Raw genomic sequence first — 23,496 nt, 5'->3', positions numbered from 1 at the left:
CACTCAGTTTGCTAATTATGTTTAAAAAAAACTTGTACCCAATCTAACAATAAAAAACAGATCATGTAAATACTGAATTAACAGTAGCTATTAAATATTTTTTTTGATTCAAATTCGATCTCACCTTCAGGCGGTTCAGATAACGGCGGATTTAGACAATACATGTGATAACCACGATCACAGTCATCGCAGAAAAGTAGCTGATCCTAAAAACACGTGGATTTAAAAGAATTACCATGAAATTATTTGAAACAGAAAACTAAAAAAAAAAAAATTAACATAAAAAATAAAGAACAGAATTATTAAGAGATATGGAGCTGAACATTAATTCTACTTTGCCAAATTAACTTAAAAAAGAATTAATTTTATATTTGTATACATTTTTTATTTATTTAAATTTTTCGATATTGCCACTCGCTTGCCGACTAACTCTATTATTTTTGTCTTTTAATTTAAAAAAAATAACATTTCTGTTAATTCAGTGCTTTGCTGTTTAATTCAATCTTTACAAGACCGTTAAGAAAATATATTTAGTTCTTATTAACGCATGGGAGATAATCCAAAACGGAATTTTGGCTCCGAGTGCATTAAATTTGATCCGTCTTGTTCTTTAAACTATGTATAATATGGTATGTAACTGTCCTATAAGATGATGTGTTCTCATTTTATTAGAAGGAATAAACTTGAATAGCAACAAATGCAATGTAATGTAGATGAAATTAACGATTTGCTACAAAATATATAAAATTCCACAATAAAAACAGATTATTACCCTGTAAAATACAATAAAAACTATATTAAATATGTCACATTTTAAATTTTACGACAGGACACTGGCAGTTGTCAATGTCCTGTTGTAAAATATGCACATACAATAAACAGGAGTAGAATGTAATGATTTAAATTCTTGTTTCTTTGTTTACACACGTTAATTTTCAAATAAAATATTTATATTATTCATTTTTATCATTTAAACACAAATTAGACATTAAAAATAGACTTTGGTCATTATGCATTAAAACAGCAAATAATACTTTAACCATATGCTTCTGTTAACCTTGAAATTATAAAATAACAAGACTTAATCAAAACACTCAGTTAAATCATAAAGTTTCATTTTACTTTTTATGCCCAAGGTTAGTTTACTTTGGACATAAAAAATTTGGGTAAAAACATGCAAATTTACATGTTTAATAATATCTTAAATATATCAACATTGTAACTGTACTCAGAACTTCATTACCTTCTTCTTAGTTACGTTTCTAACATTCTGTCCTATACATTATACTAACTTACAAATAATTATGTAGCCACTATAGCGTAAGGGTCAGTTTAAACTCCAGAGGCAGCACGGCGCTAAGATGGCAGAGTTCGTGAAGTTCTGTAGCATTCGCCAACCTCCACTCTGCTAGACACTGAACAAAACGCACAGACTTCTGGTCTAGTGACACATTTGATGACAATATCACACTGCACAGACTTAATCGTCAGTCAGAGTTTGACAATAAACTGTATGATCAACCCCAATGACAGGACCAAACACTGCCACTAGACTATAAACTAGCCTTTAATGTATTTTACAAGAATACTTTTAAGCTCAGAATTGTTGCTAAAAACTGTAAATGTACTTATATAATCGTACAATTGTAATTTTGCATTCTCCCTTGGATTTTAATATTTTAAAGTCAAATAGTTAGATAAATATAATTCGTTTGTCTCATATACAACTATTAACTGTAATTTATTTATTGGACTTTTCTTCTTTTAATATATTAAAAAGGAATGTAATGAATGATCATTAAGTTGTATTAACTTCAGGCATTAAACATTGAAGATGGTTCAAGTTACTATATTATTTGTTGGAATGAGTACAGGTACGCACTGGTCAACAATCCGATGACACCAAGTCATCCAGTGACAGCAACTGAATAATTAAGGGGTGTAAAATTTATTCCTTAAGTTTGATTAATAAATTTTCATTTTTTATTTCCTGGGTCAGTTAAAATCGAATAAATACATATTCATAAGTATGAAGGCCAAGTTACACAAAGGGTGTAAACAGCCAACCGACAACCATCACACGTGGCTAAACACACCCATATATGTGCAACTGTACTGTGGAGAATCAGAAAAATTAAATTTTTACAGCCACAAACATGAGGTGGGCCAGTCGGCTTAAAGCATTATCTGACACATACAATATGTGTAATGGTACATGCATTTTAAAATATGGTAGTTCATGGTCTATGCTCCATTAATTGGAAGTGTATATCAAAAATATTAAAAATTTGGAATGGTTAACAGACAAATTATTATGAAAAAGACTAAAAGAAGTGCTTACAAATACTTCCTGAGCAATTACGTTTAAATTACTTTAAAATAAATTACAGGAATTTATTTTCAACAAACTTCACCAGATACATAGATAGAATCTTTTCAAATGTACATGCTTGCAAGCTTTGATAGTTACTTTTGGACAGTGGATGGAGAAGTTCCAATATACATGAGTATGCTTAGTGTAAATGGTTAAGCCTTTGACAATGCAGGTTTGTGCTGCTTATGCTTCATGTAAATCCTGCTTGACGTTCAACAGGTTTCTTCTTGTAGGCTGCTATTACATATTTCAGTTTTTATCTTCCCCGCAGCTAAACTTTAGCTAGAACCATCATAACAATCATTTACATAAATGTTCCAGTGTACGCTTAATGATTGGTAAATAAAAATTCCATCCTCCGGCAGCATCCTATGAGAAAAAGCCTGTTGAAATTTGGTACACTTTTGTCATCAAGGAGCTATTTCCTCACAAATTTACACTTATGCTCTGACAATTTATCTTCTCTATTGTTGTAGAGAAGGTATTTCAGAGCTCTCAATCCATTGGTTGGTCCCATAATATTTAATAATAGTCTGCCCAACCTTTCCACACGAAAGGTCGTGGCACACTTCATTATTAAACTATTGCCTTAGAATTATCTATTACATTTAAAATTGTTAGTAAATATAAATAACACATCACATTCAAAAATGTATATCTGGTATTAAGGAACAAGATAGCTGAATAATATTATGCACTATCCTATGGCGTTCTGTAAATTACATACTGCAGATATGGATGAGTGAAAATGTAGGTAATGGGTATGATGCTTTAGAAGAGTCGGGTGTGTTTACTAGAACATTACATAATGCTAGAGTCATGTTGCATAACCAATCATACTGTTAATGTCACTGTTTTGTATATTATATGTGTAATTCATAAAATAATATAATGTTCAGTACTGCATGCTATGCATGACTCATTAGTACAATTAAGGTAGATGATTGAGGATCTATGTTACATAATTTTGGAGGTAGATACATGCAACAACATTAGAGAGGTGAGACGATAGTTGGAAAGTATAAAAATAGGTTATGTAATTACAACAAAGTGTTCCATTTTTTGTCAATACACTTCTTATAGGGATTTCCACATGGAAATCAGCAGTTCATTATGGAAATGAATACATTTAAACCTTTATTCTGAGCTCTATAATCAATAGTCTTAGAAACTGGACAAATTCATGCACCTAGATTTGCTGCTGGACATACAAACATGTCAATAATTAAGTAAATTTTCCATTACGACCATAAGAAATGTCATCAAATCCATTTAATATTGTGCAGTTAAAACTGTATTCTAATTAATGGATTTAATCTCAATTTACAATACTGAGTCTTTGGGAAAGGAAGTACCTCATTTTCTCACTGTTTATCAGAAACCAATTAGACATCAGTGAAAATTGTGGCATTCAGCACTAGTTGAAATCTTGACTATCCACCACACTGGAATAAATAAATATCTACTTGCCTTAACCTAATAACCAGTGTGTTAATGTTCTATACTTACAAACGTTTTTTGATGCCCCTTCTAGGCTCTTCCTCGGGCATCTACATATAATTTCCGGCATACTGGCTGTTAAAATTCGAACACTATTTGAACAGTGTTTTCAGTGTATTCTATTAATGGCCAGCTTGCAGGAAGTTGTATGTAGATGCCTGAGGAAGAGCCTGGAAGGGGTGTCAAAAACGTTTGCAAGTATACAACATTAACACTGGTTATTAGGTTAAGGCAAGTAGATATCTAGCCTGAAATCAGTTTTTAACTATTTCGGCACAGGAAGGGCTCATAATCCTATCATCCTATGAAAAATTACAATTTTTAACCCCTAGTGTTCTCATTCAAATGTCATTTCCTTTATTGTATACACTTTAAATACTCAGAATAATAATAAAAAACAGACATTTTATTTCAAGTTACTTGCTAAACTCGTAATGGGCTTGCTAAAAAGACCCTCTTAGTGCCCACAGGTCAGAAACGCCTTAATTTCATAAATTGCCATTCAATAGCAATACACATTTCAGGATCATTTATCCCTTTAGTATATGGAATTTTACATTGTTCCTATTTTGACAAGACATCTTAAAAAACTGACAGGAGCAATGTAAAATTCCCTACTGAAGAAAGGTAAATGATACAGAAACTCATCTACAGCTATTAAACGAATATCTGTTTTAATATTTAAATATTAGATGTCCACTATTAATTAGTAAGTATCATTTAATCTATTCAAGTGGTTCTTAATCTTTTCCGCCAACCACTATTTACATTTTTAAAGTACACTCTTACACTCCTATAGAAAACTTAAATTTTCTATTTAAAGGGTTAAGAATCATCCCATTTTCTTGTTTACCTTAGCTTAATTTTAGATACAGCTAAAGTGATTACAAAAGAGAATTTATCTATGCCCACTCATCAAAAAAAAAAAATACGTAATTACACATTTAAATTTGATATTAATTCATTTTATTTCAGATTTTTAATGTTTTTCTCACCTTTATTCATCAAAAATTGAGTCAATATTCTTGCAGAAGTGTTGTGCTCTGAGTTAAGCATCATCGATTTACTTTACTGTTAAACAGGGAGAGGTTATTGCTTGCCACAGGCATTATATACATAAATATTAATGTTAAATGAAACCTTTGTATGTTACTAAACAAGTGAATTTGTCTCGATGATATTGAACAGTGTTTCCTTCCATTATATAAATTATACACATGTAAAATCATGTTACTCTTTAAGGAAGATGTTTCAAAGTTATAATCGTGTGAACATTTTTATATTATGTAATGTAGTGTAATCATCAATAAAGACTACTTTAACATTACCGTTATAAAATCAACACAATTAACAGCGTAATGTACCAATATCGTCTATCGTAAACAAAGAATACTTTGCGGTATTCTTCATCAATGATTTAAATATGTAAAATTCCCATATATTTTGTTGATAAATATACAGAAGATTAGCTCAGAAGACAAAATTTTCGGCAAATTCACAATTTTGGATTATCTTCTATACCATATTACTGTTTCGAGGCATTTTTAATACGTAAAAAATTAATTTGTAATTATAAATATTAATATATAAAATTATGACCGTTCACTTTCTTTTTCTTTTTAAATTATTGAAGTTGGAAAAATTAAGAATAAAATGATTAAATATTGAAATTTTTATAATTAATAAATATATAGACTTAATTTTATGATTAAATAAAGTATACTCCTGATAATTCATGGATAAAAAAAATATATATAAATGTATTAATTAATAGAAATCATTTGGAAACAGTAATTATATGTAAAAAGAAATTTTTATTTATAATATTCAATACATGTTTATAAAAGAAATTTTTTTTTACCATATCAACTATAAAATATGTACACACATTTCAAATATATACAATACGCGATCAAACAAATCGTATAACTAATATAATACAGAAGACATCCAACAAGTTTATCCTTCAAGCCAGCATTTATATTTAACGAAGACTGATTCAATTTGATTATGAAGGAAACATTTAACGTTACATTAAAAATTTCTACGAAAGTAACAAGAATTTTAAGATAAATGAGAGAAGGGGAAAAATGTTTGTACTCAATTCTACATAATCGCCTTTGTACTAAATCTAGATTTTGTAAAGTGGTCGTTGTTTCGACCGAACTGGGCAGTGATTAAAATGCTTTGTGTTGCCGTATTGTAAATGTTACACGATGGATATTGCCTCTTTACATGTTTATCAATGAAGAAATTCAACTAGCGAATTAAATCTCAAAAAATGCAATATACTTTTACCTTATTAAGAAGTTTCAATTATTTGTCATTGACGTTTGTCTCCATATTGTGTGATTTCTAGAATAAAAAATAAACCCAGGATCTTCCAAAATGAATGCTACCATTTTAAATTACTACAATTATGTTAATTATTATGCAAGAAGTATGCAATATACACAATGATAGACTAACCATCAGAGTTTCACCTCCCATTCACATTTGAACATTTTGTCTTCTACTACCTCTAAGAAGCACTGTAAATAATAATAGTGACTACACAAGAAGGCATTTTACGTTCTGTGGTTTGCAAAGTGGGAATTGCTCATTGTCATGCAACCTGAGAAATGTGCAGGCGTCTTAGAATTGTAGCTACCGTGGGAGGAATGACAATGGATATGCTGTAGCAAGCATAGGAAGAACTTGAATATCATTCGGATGCATGCCGTGTGTTGCAACATGCATGCATTGAGAAATTGTAATGGGCAGATGTGAAACTTACAGTTTTCAAATATTTTAATGTACAATATGAGTTGTTGGGTAATAATTAATGTAATTATAATTTAAATGGTAGCAATACTTTTGAAAAATCTTGCAAACACAGCTTAATTTGTTAATATTCTATCAACCAAAGATCATTTATGGCCTGTTTCAGACCATCTTCAGTGTAGTGTTTTCAATTTTGTGAACTAATAATTATTATTATTTAAAGAGTAATGTGTTAAAACGTCTAGATTATCATAGATGTAATTAAATTAATTTAGAGCCAACTTTGTAAATGAAAGTAATTAACTGAGAACATTTGAAGCTGAAGCATCTAAACTTCAAGGATATTAGCATCAAATAAATAAGATTTCTTAATAAGTTAGAGGAATTATTTACTCTTGAAGAGTCGTGGAATGTCAGGAAAAATCTTGAATATAATTGCGTAAATCCTGAATTTCATTATTAAAGATTGCAAAGTCCCAATTCTCCAATTACTTTCTAAAGAAAAAATTTCCTTATTTTAAAGGAAAGTATTTAATTTCATAACACTTGTAAGAGGTGATAAAAATAATATAAACTGCAATAATATAAATTTAACCATTTGCATAAAACAATTTACTACTGTTTATATTATACAGCAGAGCATAATTAGATAGAAATTAGCATATTTGTAACAGAACCTAACAGCTTAATAACAAGTTAGAGCATTACTTGGAATGAAGTAATATGCTTTTTAAGCACTTTTCTCAATAAAGTATTTGCTTTAACATATTTTACATGTTATTTGCATTTACCAAAGATTATCTTTCACTTGTAATAACTAATTATTTACCAAACTGAATTAAAATGGAACTAGCAACAGTAGTTACTTGACCAAAGTAATCAATGCGCCTGTAATGGTGAGTAAAGTGTAAAAAATGCTAACATCCTTGACCCCATGTAAACTGTGTGCCGGAAAATAGCAAATTTACAGGATCGAGAGCATTAGTATTCTTAAACTTCACCCAGTGTTACAGGAGTAATGATTAATTTGGCAATGCTTAATAAATCTGTGCTTCATACTTTAAAAATGTGAAACAAATTGAATAATGCAATGATCGCCCTCCGTAAGTTCCAACAATTCGACCCAAAACATCTTAAATGACAACAATTTGATTTTTTAAATTTCAAAATACACATTAAAACTGTCAAAGAGCAACAGAAGAATTTCTTCAAAAAGATTGAAAAATTCATAAAAATTAAATTAATTATTTCAATTACTATCACCAAAGTTTAATGAATCAACGAACTGAAGTTATATCCTCTGAAACATAATATGTTAACTATTTAAATATTTACATAACAAATATAATTATGTCATTATAACAATGGATGAGAGAAGTTTTAATAATGCAAGACTTCAATTGATGAACTTTTACTTAAATATAGTAAAAAAAGATACCATTTTTAATACCAAACTTCATATTTTTGCGACAAAATCAATACTAAAATCATATTAGTAGAGTCACAATATTATATGATAAATCTGTTATGTGAAATTCATGGCTGTGCTGCCATTATGAAACTCTAATGTGATGAAAAACGTTTAAACTAAACTTGACCAGGGAAAAGATAAGAAGAAACTAGTTTGCATATTATTATTTTAGTATCTAGTGTGCTGGAGATTATGGTGTGTAGTTACTCGACAGGTGTAATCCTGTACATCTAAGGAAAATGCATGTGGACTGCTGGATCCAATTTTTAATTGTAATCCACATCCAGAAAAGGCTGCTTATGATAGTCATTCTGTGATTCTCTGTGATTCTCTAATCTTTTGTAAATAGCACATAGAATTATAAAGAATATAAGTAGTGATATGATAATTTACAGTGGAAAGCTTCCAATTTGATCAATTAATGTCTCCAAAAGTTAAGATGACTCATTAATTCTACTATATTTTCTAAATATTTTAAAGAATGATAGAGTGCAGTAGCATAGAACAGTTTAGTGCAATTGCTCAAAGGAAGAAGAAAAAGGGTAATTCAATAAATCTGAAAATCAGATAAAGAAACCAATTTCTTCATTACACGAAAGCGGAAAATAGACTCAGAAGGCACCTGACAGGCGTTCTGGTTTGATTAAATGCAACAATTAAATCTGCATACATTTCAGTAGCATAAACAAACAACCCAGTCATTTAGACAAGTAGTCAGCAAGTTCTTGGAATGTTACTTACATAAAAAGTATTCAAGACTTCTAATTTATATATCTATCCTCGTAACGGAACAACTGACGCTTTCTAAAACTATTTTTAATAATAAATAAATAAAAAAAAGGACTTAATTATCTTAGAATTCTGTAAATTTCTCTTCGAATGTCTAAAAATCAATATAAAATGTAGTTTTTTAAATGTGAATAATTTAGGAATTCGTTATATTTTATGATATATTTGAAACATTGCCGAACGAGGAGATAAATCAATATTATCTCGTAACAAATATGTCTAGCTTGAAGGATTCAAAATGAACAGGAAAATAAATTAAATTCTCTGAAGCGTGAATATCACAAATTATCAGGAATCTACTGTATTTAAATACGATCTTATTTAAAAAAAATAAATAAAAACTAAAACCAAAAGTTTAAATATGCTCGTCAATATAATAATATAATAATTTCTTTAAATATGCTCATCAGTAACAAAATATAATTTTAAATATTAATAATAGAAGATATAAAACAACATACATCATTATCAGATGTACCACAAATGCCACACGATTTGCATTCAATACACTGCCATCTATACTTCTTCACCGATAAGGTCATATTGGGAGTAAATTGAAGACATGTTGGATGAGCTATAAAGAAATATAATGCAAGAAAAATAAGTTTTGCTGCAAACAATTGATGAAATATCTCTACATAAAGTAGAATTCCGAAGTAACTAATAAATACTGTATACAGCTAAACCGATAAAGAATAAACTATCGGCATCGGTCGACGTAATTATTATGTTTTAAATAGACTAAACTTTATTAATTTTACGTCGGCTTGTAGCTTTTAAATAGGACATGCACTTTATGTGTAATGTTAGTGATTCGAAGATAAAGTGTGGGCGAAACTGTTTCGATACGAAGCTCCTCTTGCCGTGTACACGTGGTTTATCCACGACTGCGATCGATGATAAACACCAATCTTTGAAATTCCATGTTTGTACAAAGTTCTATGCTTAATCGTAATTAATTTTACTTCCGTGGTTTCTTTTCTCGGATTGCTTTTAACCAATTACGAGACGAAAAAATAACTGTTCTCTTTATATAAATTTACCCGAGCGTCCGCAGTCGGAACAAGAAACCAGTTCTTCGGCTTGTCTTGTTTTCTTATTCTCGGTGCTGTCGCCGAGACAAAAATCACAATAAGGACTTGGACTATTTCCTGAGTTTGGTTTCCTTGCTAAAGAAAAAACAAAGATAAGAAAAAATTAGAAACTGCCATATACTTATTTATAGTCCAATTATAAAAATTAATTTTTCATTAAATATTAATTGTCTTATTATTAATAAAAATGCAAACTTAATTAATTAATTTTTCTTTATTAGAATATTCTTTTTCTGCTTGTGGGAGTCTAAATAAAAATTTATACATAAATTCATCTATTTGGTTAAGCACTTTTGAACTTGTTAGCCCTTAATCAAATCCAAGAAAATCATTATCTTTTTATATTCCATTCAAACACTCTACACTTTGGAACATTTAAAACAAAAACAAAACATAACGCACATGTCCTCTTCTACATCAAGATATCAAATCTTTTCTTTTAGCCGTAATCTTCCATTGTTTCTTGCCTCTGTTGCTGTTTCACTATCTGTCTCTGTGCTGCCAACAAATTACTGGTGTCCCTCATTAATTACTTCACTTTTACTCTCTCCTTCTAAATCTATGTTTTTGGTTAACCATAGGTTTTTATTTTTATGAACAGTATTTTTTATCATTTAAAAATTCAAAACAAAATTCTTCATTTCATAGAAATATTATTGGTTTTCAACCTTCAGCTTTTGATACGTTAAGATATGAGAAAGAAAAACCAAACAATTACAACAAAAGAAAAACATAGTAGAAAAAAGATTTGCGTAAGTGCCACAGGAAGAAGTTTGGGAAAACAAATAAAAGAACTGAGAAGTTTTAAGAAAGGGTACAGGGATTACAATGTCAAACATGACCACTTATGGTAAGGAAATGATAGTGGATTTTGACAGCAAAACTTGTGATGTCTGCAAGAACCAGAGGAACCTACATTAACCGAAAAAGTAAAGATTTACAAGGAGAATGCAAAAAATTAACATGAGGGATGCTGGTAATTTGTTGGCAGCACAGAGACAAGTAGCAAAAGAACAATGGAGACAAGAAATGATAATAGATGAGTGTTAAAAAAAAAATCATCTGATATCTTGACATAAGAACATGTGCATTACATATTTTTTGTTTGTTGAAATGTTCCAAATGTAGAATGTTTCAACATAATGGTTTTCTTGGATTCTGAAGATGGGCAAGTGAGTCTAGAAGCAATCAATCAAATAGATAAATTTATGTAGTCATTTTTATTTACACTCCTATAAGCAGAAAAAAGATTGAATTAAGTTATAAAGTTCAATAAAGATTTCTTTATTAGTAAATTTTTCAGAAATAATAAACTAAATAAATAATCTTTTCATAAGTTATAAACTTCTCAATCCCAAATCAATTTTGTAAAACGTATCTATACAAAATTAGTTGAATATATTGGGTTAATCTACAATCTGAAAGTCAATGCAAGAACATCATAATCAAATTTTTAGATATAAATTATCAGTCAATAGTCAATACTATGTAGGGTACATCACTCAATGATGTAAAGAACTGTAACTCAAACTGTAACGAACAATAAGTTGACAATAACCTTTCTGATGTAATAAAGTACCAATTCTAATACCAGTAGAGTCCCACAAACTCAACTTAATGTGGAATTAAAAGATAAGTTTTATGGATGGCAATGGTGTTAGCATAAATAGCGAAATATTTGTAACAGTATTTTATGTGCAAATTCATATATGTATTAACTACACTCCAGTAGTGACTATTTCTATTTGTCATTAAATTTTAATTTAAAACAACATTGGCTACTTTCGAGTTTGTGGCATTTTGCAGTGGCAACTTGGAAAAAGGCTTGTATTATTTTTCAACACTTGGAATTGATGCTATCATCAAGTGTCACCAGTGAATAACAACTTATTTGATCCTAGTGTTTTATGTTATGGATTTAAAAACTAGATTACATGATTTCTTGTTTTTGGACAACACGATGAGTTTTACAGAATGTCAAGTTTCAGTTTGAAGTTGAATTATAGATGCACACTTCTAATAATGGCATGACTTGATTCATGTGAACACCCCATTGGATTATGCTGCTAGCCAGATTGACTATAAACTGGAGGAAGTTCTTGTCAATTCCAGCAACAGCAAACAACCTTGAAACTCTTTGCTGCTACTGAACAATAAACTAGCCTTTATACGTCAGTCTATTTTGTTTTTTGTTGTTAAGTAGAATTATTATTCATTTATTTATTTGACAAGCTATTTTTTTTCAAGTTAAAATACTTAACTTTAAAAACAAGGCAACAAATTGGACTAAAAACATCCATTGATTTGTCCAAAACACATCTAAAATCATTTTAATTAGCATATGTTTGCTGTAGTTTGTGGGCAAAATTTGATGCTACCATAAATGAAAATCTTTTCTAAACATATTTAACCAATAAACTGAAACTATTATTGCCATTTGGAAATTATTAATGGCATGCAACGCTTTTATCTCGTATTAAATTAATTAACTTAGATACACATACACATAAAATACTAGACGACCACTCTGCAACCTGTATAATTATCACACCTTCCTCAAACCTTCAAAATATCATTACTGTGTTCACTGTCCTTGTAAGTAATTGACAGCTGTCTGTTGAAAAAATTACAGAATACAATGGAAAAACTATTGTACCAATAAAAAATTAATATATAGAATAATAATAGTCTACACAACCAACAGATATAATTAGTTCTTAGAAGTGTACGATAAACAAAACATTATAATAAAATTTCCCAAGCAAAAAATGTGGCAAACTTTTAAATTTTATATTACTGTTTTAAATTTTTATCCTGTCCTACCATATAATAGTAAAATTTGGAGAAACAGCATGACATATAAAAGGATGGAACAGCAGACAGAGAGACTATAATATCTTTCATATTAATATAAAAGCTACACACATATATATAAACAGAGTACAGAACAAAGATATTTTTGCATTATGATTATTTTGATTCAATTTTCAGCCAAATCAATCAAGAAATTCTTGAATAAATAATTATTCCAAATTAAAGCATAAATGTGAAAGTATTATTATGATCTTCAAAAATTTATAAATATAATACAAATAAAAGGTCTTCCTAAAGAATGCTACAATTTTAAATTACTGTTTTATATTAATTATTACCCAAGTATGAATTATACACCAATCGATAGAAAAACCATCTGAATTTCATCTACCATCTGCATACAAATGTATTTTTGTTTGTCACCACTAGGAAGTACCATACATAAAAATGGCAACTCTGCAACAGAAAAGGCATTTTGTGCTCCACAAAGTTGAAATCAGTCATTGTTATGCAACAAGAATGTTTTGCTTTACATAGGACCACTTTGAAACTGTCTGTGGAATAATTCATGATTCACAATAATGAGTGATTTCAATTTTGTCAATTAAAGAACATAAACTGCTTTCTCTGTTGCAGAGTCAGCAATTTTTGTTTAGGGCAATTCCTAGAGGTGGAGACAAAGAGACATTTGTATGCAAATGGTAGATAAAACTTGAACATTTACTCTGTTGATTGATGTATGTCACGTATTTCTCCAGTAATGATTAGCATAATTACAATAGTTTAAAATGGTAGCAGTCTTGCAAGACCCTATACCAGGGGTGGGAAACCTTTTTGTTCATGAAGGCCACATTACAATTCATTGTCCCTTATAGAGGCCGCATTGAAATTTTTTTTTTGTCACTTTATCCCTAGGCTTAGGCCGCTAAGTAATTTGAAAGTTATGTAATAAAAGAAAGACAGTCTATATATGCATGTGTGTATTGTAAATTTACATATAATAACTATTAAAAAAATAACGGTCTTAAAAAATATATATCAACATTTACATCACAGGCCGCAGAAGGCCACACTTGTTGACCCAAAAGGCTTCAGGTTCCCCATCCCTGCCCTATACTTTCAGAATCATTATAATTTTTATGTAAAGGAATGTAATAGTAACATCATAAATTGATAAAGCCATATAAGAATAAGCAGTGGTTTATGAACTAGACTGTTTCACAAGTCTTCTTGGTTATTAGAAAACAATAAGCTTTCTTTCCAGAAGTATAAATCCATGCAACTTCACTCGAAACTGACGGAAACCTATTTATGTAAATACCAAACTGTAGATAGAATTCTGTTTATAGAATCACTGATGAAACACTCATTTGCATGAGCTTTAGCCTGAATGTTTGAAAAGCTTTTTCATTCTTTAAACTGTTTGGTGTGAAAAATTCATTCTAATATCTTGTGTTTGAATTGTGCCTGGAAGAGAAGGTTTCTGCAGTAAGATGGCCTTAGAAAGGCAAAAAAATGTTTGAATTTAAAGATTTCAACTGAAGTGCAAGGTTAGACTGTAGTATTAGTATAAATCCAATTAATTTATTATGTACTGTCATATGTATCCTGTTTATTATAAAAAAACATACTTGCAGAAAAAGGCTTGTGTTATACAAAAAAATATTATTTGTTAAACTATACAGAGTGGTAACAAAAGTCTCTCCCATGTTAAATGATGGTAAAAATTTCCTTTCTCTCCAGCCCTTCTATCAAATAGGGCTGAGGTAATCTCATCCACTAATGAAAGTAGGGTAACAATGTCAATTACAAAGTCATAGCATATGAAAAACTACATACTATTTCCTCCTTATACATTCCAAAATACGAAATAAAATTTTGAAAGAAAATGTCAAATATAGCAGCCTCACTGCACACCTCAAAGGGGACATCACTGTCCCCAGTGGTGTGCACTGCATAACACAAATGTAATGCGAGAGCAGCTGATTATGCAGCTAGGTTTATGTTAGCTATGTATGGATATGCAAATGATTGAATTAAATAGAAAATATCAAATGCTTTTAAATAAAACTGCTGACCAAACTGCCATATCACAGCTAACCTAAACCTAACTGCACTTTCAACCACTCCTGCATTGCATTCATGCTATGTAATGATGCACTACTACCTCTTGTATATTTACAGTTCAATAAATTGTTTGAATTTAAAGTGTTGGAAGATAGACTGTCAAAGTATTTAAAGTTTAACTTTTTATAATAAAAATTGATTATTTTACCTACTTGTTATTGGTTCTTCCAATGGTGCAGCCATCCAAGTAAATGCTGAGCTTGTCGGCTGAGCCACAGGATGCAGAGGAACGGCAGGTTGAGGCGGCGGCGGTGGCGGAGGAGGAGGAGGTGGTGGTGGAGGAGGGGGCACTACAGGTATCGGTATTGGAGCAGGAATGGGAGGATGGCCCGTCACGGGTGTCGGATGAATGGGTGGTTTCGGAGGAATATAATTTAATTCTTCTTCGGTGTTGTCTGTAGAATCATTGTTATGACCGTGGGTATAATGATAAGAAAGACCAGGACGTGTTTTGTAACGAGCACCACATACTGTAAGAGTATTTCATAAGTACATTTCTTATCCACTCATATTTTTGTTATTTAAAAGTACTTACTTTCACAACTGTATGGCTTCTCCATATCAGTGTAATCAAATCTGTCGGCTCGTTTACGACCTCTTGTACTCTAAAATGCAAAAATAATCTTACTATGATTCTCAATAAAGCAAAATATTTAAAAATTTTGGAAATGTTTCTTACTCGTACTTTCTTCTTCTTTTTACGGGCATATGTCTCTTCGTATTCTTCCATGTCCGATTCAGGATCTTCCATATCACCTATTTCGGGAATATCTACACCAGTATCTTCAAATTCTTGATACCAAGAATCTTTAGAATCATCCGCTGCCTTCTCTCCTCCTTCTTCTCCTTCTAATCGAGACGAATTTTCCAACATGCTCATCTGGCCTTCTGTTTAGATGAAATTACAAGGAATATTTCATAAATTAGGAAGAACAAGGCATTATTTTAATTAAAACAAACTGAATAGTTAATTTTTTAAAGCATTTTAGTTCACTTAACACACATTAAATTACAGTTTTTATTTACAATTTCTGTCTTTTCTTGTAGTCTATACCTCTACCAGGATGCCAAGCCTCATCATAATAGAAAAAACACACTGCCTATCACAAATACATGAGAGCTGCATCCTTTATTAAAATGCCTTTCAGACAGTGCATCATCTATTTATATTATATATAGTTAGAATACTATAGTTATTACTGTTATATAGTAAATTTCACTATTATTTTACCAGTAATTTATGACTAGGTAAGCAATAATTTAACTGATTAAGCCACACAATCTAGCTAAAATAATAGGGCTACTTTTGGGCCATATTAATTATTAACACGGAGCCTGATAATTTTGGTAATACCTTAGACTACAATACAGTATTGGATTCATGAAATAAAACAACATAACACTCGGGCAAGCTACAAGGCAGAGTACATCCTGAGAGGGGTATCTTTAAGAAACTGGTCCCTGTTTGGGTGGAAAAAAACCTAGAAAATGGTCATGTTTGATGGTTCAGCCATAGTACAATACTATATTTTACTCGTAATGAATGTCCAACTAGCAGGTGTTGCAGAAACGAGTCAATGTTTAAACCAATTCATCCAGCTTTTGAATTATCATTATATAAGCTTTGTTAAATGAGGACATTTTTAAATGTAAAAAGGATGTATTTTCACAATCTTTCAGAAAGATTTATTGAAAAGATAAATTTATAATATAGAACATTGTTACATAGATGTTTGACCATATTTTATAAATAATTCCTGTATTTTCTATAATAAATAGCCATCCAGATTCAAGAAACTCCATCAGCTTTTCACAAATCAACATAAATGTCTGCTTTAATGAAGTCATAAACAATAAATTCCATTTATAACCACCTCCAAATTACCCAATTTCAGGAGAAAATATTACAAAAATGTCCTAGCGAACAAATTTTTAATATTTGTAAGTTACATGGCCAATAGATTATACGTATAACTACATTATTTGTTGCAAATAATACATCAATGCTTGCAATAAATTGCATAGCTTTTGTACCGACTTAAATACTTTAAAGGTCATTTAAGTGTGGTTTTGAAGAAATTTATTTATGTTAATTACATATTTTAGTTATTTTCATATCTGAAGATAAACAGAAATGTTTATAATTTATTCCACTTGCATGTTTAACTCTATAAGGAACATCTGTTTAGGCTTTGTTGCAAGATGTCAAACACATGCAACCTAAAATTTCAAGCTTGTAGTGTCAATATTTATCTAAATACAGTAGAGCATTGATTATCAAAATACTGATCAACCAAAGTATCAGTTAACTGAAAGCGTTCCAGTCGGACTGTGTCGTGATAAATTGAACATTTTTGATACTAGATTAACTTCTAAAGTGTATTTTTTTTGTTTTTTATAGTTTTCGATATATTTACTTTTTTGTACAAAACAAGTAAAATAGCAAGGGCCATATTTGAGACAAGACTCCGAGACTCACTACTAAGTGGGATCACTTTGACACTCACGGCGGGTCTCGTTCTCATTCTCCAAACATCTTTGGTATCACATCATTCAAACCACACTGGCCACAGCCACGACCACGAGGTCAACCACGATGCATTTACGGTGAAATTAACCTATCCAATGTTGAAATTTCTCTCCGTTGCATGACGCCCAGGTTGAATTTTTGTCAATGCGAAAATCTCCCTTGAAAAAAATAATGATGGGTATTGTATCATCCGAAATTATTTTTTTATTTTGCACAATATATATATTGTGCAAAATAAAAAAAAATTTATAAAATATAAATATATACAGTAGAGACTCGTTAATCAGAACCCCAGTAATAGGAATCACCAGTATTCGGAACGATTTTCAGTCGGACTGTGTCATGCTGAATCAAATGTTTTTGATACTAAATTTACTTCTAAAGTATAATTTTCACGTTTTTATATTCTTCAATATATTTGTTTTGTTTGTACAAAATGAAGAAATAATTTTTAACGATACGATAGCCTCGATTATTATTATAAAAATTTTCATTAGGCTTAAAATCGACGAAAATTCAACACAAAGCGACACGCAACAGAGAAAAATTCAACACGAAGCAACACGCAACGGAGAAAAATTTGAACATCGGACAGGTTAATATATTTATTCGTACATAATCGGTAATCAGAACAAATCACTAATCTGAACAACCCCAGTCCCCAATTGATTCCGATTTTCGGTTCTCTACTGTATATATATATAATATGACGTGCCATCTAGTTTCAAAAATGAGATATCTCCAGTCAATCGATCAAGGTTAGCATGTGGCGACCAGAAATATGTGGGGAATAACACGGGACAGGTAAATAGGTTTTTTCAAAGATTCGTTTGCCAAAATTTGATTTCACAATATTCATATTTCCAACTTCTCAACGACCAACACATGTGCAAATCTTGCACTACTGCCTGTTTGTAGAGAGTGTAACCATTTTGACTCGGTTCTTGATCCCCTGACTACCTACAAGTCTGGTTTTTTTATGCGTGCATGATTTGGGCACTCCTTCATAGGAGTGCCAAATCATGCACGCATAAAAAAGCTCTACCAGCTTAGCAGTATGATGTACTCCTTCATACTGCTAAGCTGGTAACATAGCAGGCAGTACAATTTTACAAACAGGACATAGTCTTGTCAATAAAGAAATAATTTTTAACAATACAGTAGCCACAATTATTATTATAAAAATTTTCGTTAGGCTTAACATCGACGAAAATTCAATGCAAAGTGACATGCAACAGAGAAAAATTTCAACATGGGATATATTAATATACTATTATTAGGATATACTAATACACTATATTAATAATGTATTTTTCGTACATAATCGGTTATCTGAAAAATTGATTTTCTGAACAACCCGTCCCCAACTGATTTGGATAATTGATGCTCTACTGTAATTCCATTTTTAATAATGTTCTTTCTGACAGATTGTCCAATTAGAGTCATATAATTATTTCAAATCTTTTATACTTCAACTTATATTTACAAGATTACAATTTATCCTTAGGGTGTGAAGATAAAGGTCATATGTCATATTATAAAACATGGAATTATGTCAACTACTGTAATATCTGTTTTTTGTTGCAAAGTGCTCCATTAAATCTGACAGAATAGAATTTTACCAAAATTCAAAATCAATAAGACTTGACCAAGACACTTGACCCCGTATTTTGTGGTTAAAGTTGGGGGGTGGAAAGAAGAGGGGCTCTTCTCCCCACCCCTCACCTTTAACCACCAAAATTTAATAACATCAATGCCCCTGATGTACAAATATATTATGCTAAATTTCATTTCTTAATCTTTACACGGTCCTGAAAAATTAAACAAAGTACACACAAACATGGAATTGTTTCCCCATCTTTTGAGTTTTTTGGGTAGATAACAGTTTGGAGAAACAAATGTTTCTGCTCTGGTTAATTGGCCACCTTCAAGCATAAAAAAAAAAAATGCTAAGTTAGATGCAGGATAAGAAAGATCGAAGGGTAAACAACTGAGGAGAGCTGTAATATGACATTGACGAGGGCACGAAAGATTACGTCGAAACTGTCAGGTATAAGGAAAGTGTCCAATATTCTTACTGATATACCGTATTTTACGGACTATAAGACGCATTTTTTTCTTCGAAAAATTGCCTCCAAAATTCAGGTGCGTCTTATAGGTATTTTTTTTAAAAATTGCTTGAAAATTAAAGTGCGTCTTATAGTCCATAAAATACGGTATGTTTAAACAACACCCTCATTTCTGTCCGACAGTTTCTCCCTAATCTGTCGCATCATCCATCAAAGTCATACTTCACCTCTTTTTGGTCGATTACTCTACCTTCCTTTCCAATCCTTCCTAAATTTCTTTCTTACATCCTTTTACACTTTAAAATGGCTCAGTGCCAGGATGCTTATAAGACGATACACTAAAAGTAGGTCAAAAGCAGATTTGCTCAAAAGCATCCAGATTTTACCTCAAACGACAGCTTCTGTTTCTTGATATTTGAATGCTCATAAAAGAATAACCTCTAGCATCTTCAGCTGCTATTTTTACTAAAATAATCCACAAAGTTTTGATTTTTTGTTAAATGGTCTTCCATGGTTTGCAAGGAGAATCGAAGAAAAGATGTGCCCATCAACTCATTAGAAAAATAATAAGATATTTGATGTTTTCTTACAGTAATAATTTATTACATTTTCTGACAAAATGCATTAATTAATATCTTCTAAAATAGTTATCTTTACAGTATAAATTTAATATTCTTTTGCCTATCCTTACTGCAAGGTTGCCTTTCATTTCTATTAAAGGGATGAGATAAGAGAAGGGTAGATAGGTTTCATAAAGGAAGGTTTCAACATATGATCTGCCAAGGGGAGCGCCTTCCAGGAAGACTTTCTAAAAGAAACAGGCCTGCTTAAGTGATACATGTGTGAAGAAAACCTGGATAGCCCCTATGCAGCTAACCCATTGATTCAGGCTCAAACCTGCTACTAACTACCAGTATTCAGTGTAATGTTGCCACCAGGCTTGTTTTCACCTGGACAAGCCAGTTTTTAAATCTATGGTCCAGATCAATTATTCATTTGTCTGGTTTTCATAAAAATTGTGAAAGTATGATGAAACAAAATAAATTTACAAAAATATTTGCAAGTATTTTATTGTAACAGTTAAAGACTTTAACTTCACACCCCCACCCAAACTAGGGTAAGAGTGACAGAGAATGTGCTTTTAAAATTCTAACTTGCAAATATCTCTGGCAAATATTAGGTTTGTTCCAACACAAGTCTCTAACTAGTTTAAAACTGGCATGCGCATTGTTCAGTTCTTGACTGTAAAATAATATTGCGCATGCCTTGTACAGTTTTAAATTCAAACCAGTCAGGGACTCCTTTTTTCAACTCTTTCCACCCTGTGGGCACTAAGAGAGCTTCTTTTAGCAAGCCCATTATGGGTTTGGCCAGGCCCATGATGGGGTAACTGGATGGTAAGGGATGGGGCTGATCATATACAGACAGACCACCCCAAAAAATTCCTGGGGATTTATCGACCCATCCAGGTTCAAACCCAGGTCCCCGGAGTGGTAGGCTGACACCTTGACAGCTCAGTCATCCAGCCGTCCTAGTCAGAGACTTGTGTTGGAACAAAGGTATTGTAAAACAAATGTGACCGTTTCGTTTGTTTGTTTTATAAAGTTATGACAACGCAACACTTGGGTGATCTGCCTAGGGGGATGTCTTCTGGGAGGTCTCTTTAAGGGTAACTGGCCCCTATTTAGGCATTACAGACGTGGAGAAAACCCGGAAAACTGCTCATGGCCAGCCCCTCCTGGCGAGGCACGAACCCACGACCGAACTCATGGTGTGTTTAGGGAACGGAACATCTTGGCCATAGGTGGACCCTGACCATTTCAGTTTACAAGTTTATAATTTCTACTTTAATTATTTAATATGGCAACTCAAGAAATTAAAAACCCAAAAAAGAGGAAGCAAACTTGTAAATTTAATAAAGATTGGCTGATACAAAACAAATTTCAAAAATGGTCATGACCTGTTCAAGACAGTGTTGCCACCTTTTCAAAATTGCTGACTGTTCAGGTCAGCAATTTTGAAAATGTGGCAACACTGATTCAGTGGTTTCACCTACTTAAATCAAGAGAAGTCAAAGTAGCTAAACTTACTTATGTCTGTAAAGACAAATGCCAATTACATTACACTAGACTGAATAGATTCCAACTTTCGAATGAAATGTAAATGGAATAAACTGAAATACATTTAAACTCAAATCATTAAATGTAATAGAAAATAGTGTCACCACTGATCTTTAGTGTACATTTAATGTAACTTTCTGGCTGTTTTGTTAATTTCTTCATTGTACACGTGTAAAATAATTACAATGAAATTTATTTTCAGAAAACATTAGGAAAAAGTTTGATCTGATATTTATTCCTAATCTGTGACTTCTGCTTATCATATAAGCACATTACCCTTTACATTATTACTGTAATTATTAATCTTAGCAAATAATGCTGGCCTACGTACATACCTTTAGTTATTGACTCACTATATTGAAGCTTTGCAGTACTATCATTAGCATAATTACGGTAAGTGTGCATTTGAGTGCACACCTGCCATACAGATGAAGAAAAATTCCTTATGGAGTGCATACACTACACAAATAAAGAAGGGGGTTACATGAAAGGAAACCAGTCTCACATTCTTAACATTTCTACCATCTCACATCAAAGGTTGAATACACACAGGTTGAAATTCTGCTCAATTCATCACTGAAATGCAACAAAGTGGATATACACACACTACTCAAAGTGGGCACATGTATGAGTACCAATCCTGCAGTTGTTAATATTTGGACACTAATAAACTAGACTTTGTTGTTATTAACATTAATAGTATCAACTTTTTTAATGATAAATTTATCCTTAATTCAAATAAATTTTTAAACGTCTTTTTTAAATAAAAAAAATACTAACAATATGCAATAAATTCCTATGCAACAGACCCTTCCTAATCTGACCATCAATTATCCAGAAGACCCTTCGGCATATCACCCACGTGTTTTCATTTCCAAGAAAATGTTAGTTGTGTCACACATTCTGTTTCTCTGCTTACTCAGGTTTCATTTCTACATATGGTATTACATTTTGACATGCCTTATTATTTTCCACCTGCTTCCAAAAAGAATCAGTACCAAAAAGTGATAGCTCGAGTCATTCATTGCATTTATGCAGGCTTCAGACTTATACTCTCTTAGTGATCTGGCATTCCTTGCACAGCCCTGCTTAATGCTTCCTTATTCAATAATGCAAATGATCAGTAAAATAGTATTTTTAACAGAACAGACAACCCTGGCAGTGAAGTGTCAGTCGACATCAGAAGTTATTCATCATTATTAATTAACTGAACTAAAATATATTAAGCTAAGCTTAAAACTTTTAAAACAGAGATCGGCTTTGAATTGTTTACCGAAAGGTCGGAGGATAACATGTAATAACATTGTATTACATTCACAAGTGGAAGTAAATGGGCCTGTCGGCTCCTTTCTCTCTTGCTTCGGCCTTACACACAAATAAGACGACGACAGCCTGATGTTGCGACTTCTTAATGTAACAAGAAGTAAAATGATTTTAAAGCCATTTTTAATATCATACAAAAATTTTTGCAGATTATATATAGAAGCCTGTAATCTGCTCCATCAAATTTGACTAATTCCTTGACAACATAGCCTACATGTTATAGGCAGGATATCTAGTAGAAGGAATTGTTAACAGATTTATAATGCTAAGAGGGATGTTATGAAAATAATAATCTGCTACCAAGAAATCTTTGTGAGAAAAGGAAGGCACATTTGACAATTTATAATGAAAATTTCAGTAAAATTAATAAAGTGAAACACTTTAAATATAGAATTTCTAACAGAACAAATATATTTTTTAAGCATACTATGCTTGCCTTTTGAGTGCATTTCACTTCCTCTCCATTAAAACATTTTTAAAAATTTATGCAGAAAAATCTTCTCTAGGAGTAATTTCACTATT

At 31.4% G+C, this 23,496-nt stretch overlaps 1 protein-coding gene across 2 annotated transcripts in view; it reads right to left on the bottom strand.

Annotated features, from left to right (window-relative positions):
* The window catches only part of LOC136978385 (zinc finger protein DPF3-like), a 56,051-nt gene that overhangs the window by 5,493 nt on the left and 27,062 nt on the right, over window positions 1-23,496 (bottom strand). Inside the window, exons 3-8 of one of the 2 annotated variants that reach the window (XM_067274087.1) lie at window positions 15,612-15,820; window positions 15,468-15,537; window positions 15,085-15,402; window positions 9,941-10,066; window positions 9,359-9,471; window positions 125-206 (exon numbers count right to left, since the gene is read on the bottom strand). In XM_067274087.1, coding sequence (XP_067130188.1) covers window positions 125-206; window positions 9,359-9,471; window positions 9,941-10,066; window positions 15,085-15,402; window positions 15,468-15,537; window positions 15,612-15,820 — 918 coding nt within the window. The remainder of the gene's footprint in view (window positions 1-124; window positions 207-9,358; window positions 9,472-9,940; window positions 10,067-15,084; window positions 15,403-15,467; window positions 15,538-15,611; window positions 15,821-23,496) is intronic. The other variant, XM_067274088.1, reaches the window with a different exon arrangement.

Source organism: Centruroides vittatus, unplaced genomic scaffold, assembly GCF_030686945.1.
Source record: "Centruroides vittatus isolate TY-2023 unplaced genomic scaffold, ASM3068694v2 contig_519, whole genome shotgun sequence".
Lineage (NCBI taxonomy): Eukaryota > Metazoa > Arthropoda > Arachnida > Scorpiones > Buthidae > Centruroides > Centruroides vittatus.
Note: the sequence above shows the minus strand (reverse complement) of the source record. Positions and strands in the feature narration are given on the sequence as shown.